Source organism: Borostomias antarcticus (genome assembly GCF_949987555.1).
Source record: "Borostomias antarcticus genome assembly, chromosome: 2".
NCBI classification, from domain to species: Eukaryota; Metazoa; Chordata; class Actinopteri; order Stomiiformes; family Stomiidae; genus Borostomias; species Borostomias antarcticus.
The window spans coordinates 15,729,547-15,731,624 of record NC_140235.1 but is presented as its reverse complement, the minus strand read 5'-3'; the positions used below and the strand labels follow the sequence as shown (position 1 = coordinate 15,731,624).

At 45.4% G+C, this 2,078-nt stretch overlaps 1 protein-coding gene across 1 annotated transcript; it reads left to right on the top strand.

Moving 5' to 3' along the window:
- Positions 1-508: 508 nt before the first annotated feature.
- LOC311321530 (uncharacterized protein) lies at positions 509-1,792 on the top strand (the record flags this gene model as incomplete). Its single annotated transcript, XM_084453526.1, has 5 exons — positions 509-594; positions 930-1,141; positions 1,223-1,382; positions 1,480-1,574; positions 1,700-1,792. Exons 1-5 carry the CDS (start codon positions 570-572, stop codon positions 1,790-1,792), a joined length of 585 nt encoding a protein of 194 aa, XP_084309652.1. The 5' UTR covers positions 509-569.
- Positions 1,793-2,078: the final 286 nt, after the last annotated feature.

Here is a 2,078-nt window from a genome sequence, read left to right as displayed (position 1 = left end):
CAATGCCACCCACGAGGTAAGCGGGTTACCATGGACAACGTGGTCCATGTAACGTTAGCTCGAAACAAAGATGGAGGCAGCTTTGTTTGCCACATTAGTAATATCGGTGTGTATTGTTGGAGTTCGAGTCAAAAACAGGCGTTCCTGTTAAAACTGAAACTGCATGTTTGTGTTGAAATGAAATGTCTATGCCTACTGCACACTGATAGTTGGACTATTTTTTATTTATTTTGAATACCATTTTACTCATCTTGCAGATTTTCCAAGCTTGTTCCATGTGGGCGAGCGGGGCCCAGGCCCCATGTATAGCACCCCAGCCAGATCATACAGCACCCCAGCCAGACCAGGTAAGAGTGGCATGTACTGCTGTGGTGTCTACCTGTCTTGTCTTTATTTAGTTTCCCTCCAAATGCCAGAAGCCAAAGCCAACACCATAAAGTTTCCTGCTAATCCCTTTAGGTTTTCAGTTAGCTCTGTGATTGGCTTTTTTAGATTGAATACCATTTACTCATCTTGCAGATTTTCCGAGCTCATCCCCTGTGAGCAAAAACCATGCGAGCCCAGGCTTCATGTATAGCACCCCAGCCAGACCAGGTAAGAGTGGCATGTACTGCTGTGGTGTTGTGATGTCTACCTGTTAATGTCTTAATTTATTTTCCTTCAAATGCCAGAAGCCAAAGCATGCTGCCAACACCATACAGTTTCCTGCTAATCCCTTTCCTTTATCCCTTTTGTTTTTCAGTTAGGTCTGTGATGCCGTCGCCCAATAAAACGGCTCCAGCACCATTGACTCCATGTACCCCTCTACCTAATCGATGCTGCTCTGCAGATGCTGGTATGGGACTACTTCATGTTGCATGCAGGGATATATTTTGAGTTTCATTTAGTTTTATGTCAATGTACTTATAGCCACATCTGTGTTTATCTAGATTTCCAGAGGTCTGTACATCAGCAGTTCTCAGAGATGCGGGAGCAACTCCGTGAGCTTGCACGGACTGTGAGGGAACTGGCCCAGAGCACGCGGCCTGTGGAGTCTGGAGCCCAGGGAGAAGTGCTGGATGTACTGAACCCTGCCCAAACGGAAGAGGAGCTGCAGGTCTGTGAGGCCAGGTTGAAGGACCGGGAACATCAGAGGAAGATGGTGAGTGTCTGCAGGGCAGAACTTTGTCTTATTTTTGCAGTGCAGGGAAGGGTACAGTAAATGACTGTCTTTGTTTTGCAGACACAATACCTAGGTGCCATTGGTGGCAGAGACTTGGCGGACACAGTCCGGCGGGTGCTGTCAGCTGTAGCCACACATGCGGTGTGGAGCGCCTACAGTGTGCACGGGAAGAAGGGGAAGAAGCCACTGAAGAGTATGACACTCTTCAATGTTCTAACACGTAAGAAATGGTTCATATTTTGAATATTTTTTAATACATCGTCTTTGTTCCATGACCGATGTGAATTGAAACCATTACCTTTCTTGATAACTTAAAGGTGCAGTGATGGTCTCCATGCCAAAGGCTACGATGGCGGAGGTGGCCGCCCAGCTGCAGGAGACATTGAAACATGCCCCTGCTAAATGCAGAAGGGTAAGTGATGTCTTTTTTTTTGGTTTCTCCTACCCAGTGACACTGCATGGTTCCAAAGATTGTGTACCACTTTTTTGTGCATGTATGTGCGTTGTGTATTTACGGCCATTTCATTGTGTCTTTAGGTATCTGCAGAAGTCCGCCTGAGCACAGCCCATCCAAGAACAGTCCATCTGAGCACTCCCCAGCATTCTGATGAGGAAGACTTCCCTTCCTAGCTGCCCCCCAGCCCATCTGACGCCCACCCGCAGCCCATCTGAGCACAGCCTGCCATTTTTTTGTAAATAACTTTTTTTGTAAATAACTGTTTTTGTATTATTTTGTTTTAAATCCTTTTTGTTTTTAAACTTGTTTATCATGTTGCAGGCCAGACATTGTGTACTTTTTTAATAAAATAAATTGTTCTTGACTGAATGGTGTTGTGTCATAACTTTTGTACCATAATTTTGCTTGCTGCATTGACTATGACATTAATAGGCTCTTTGCACAAGCTCCACTACTTCC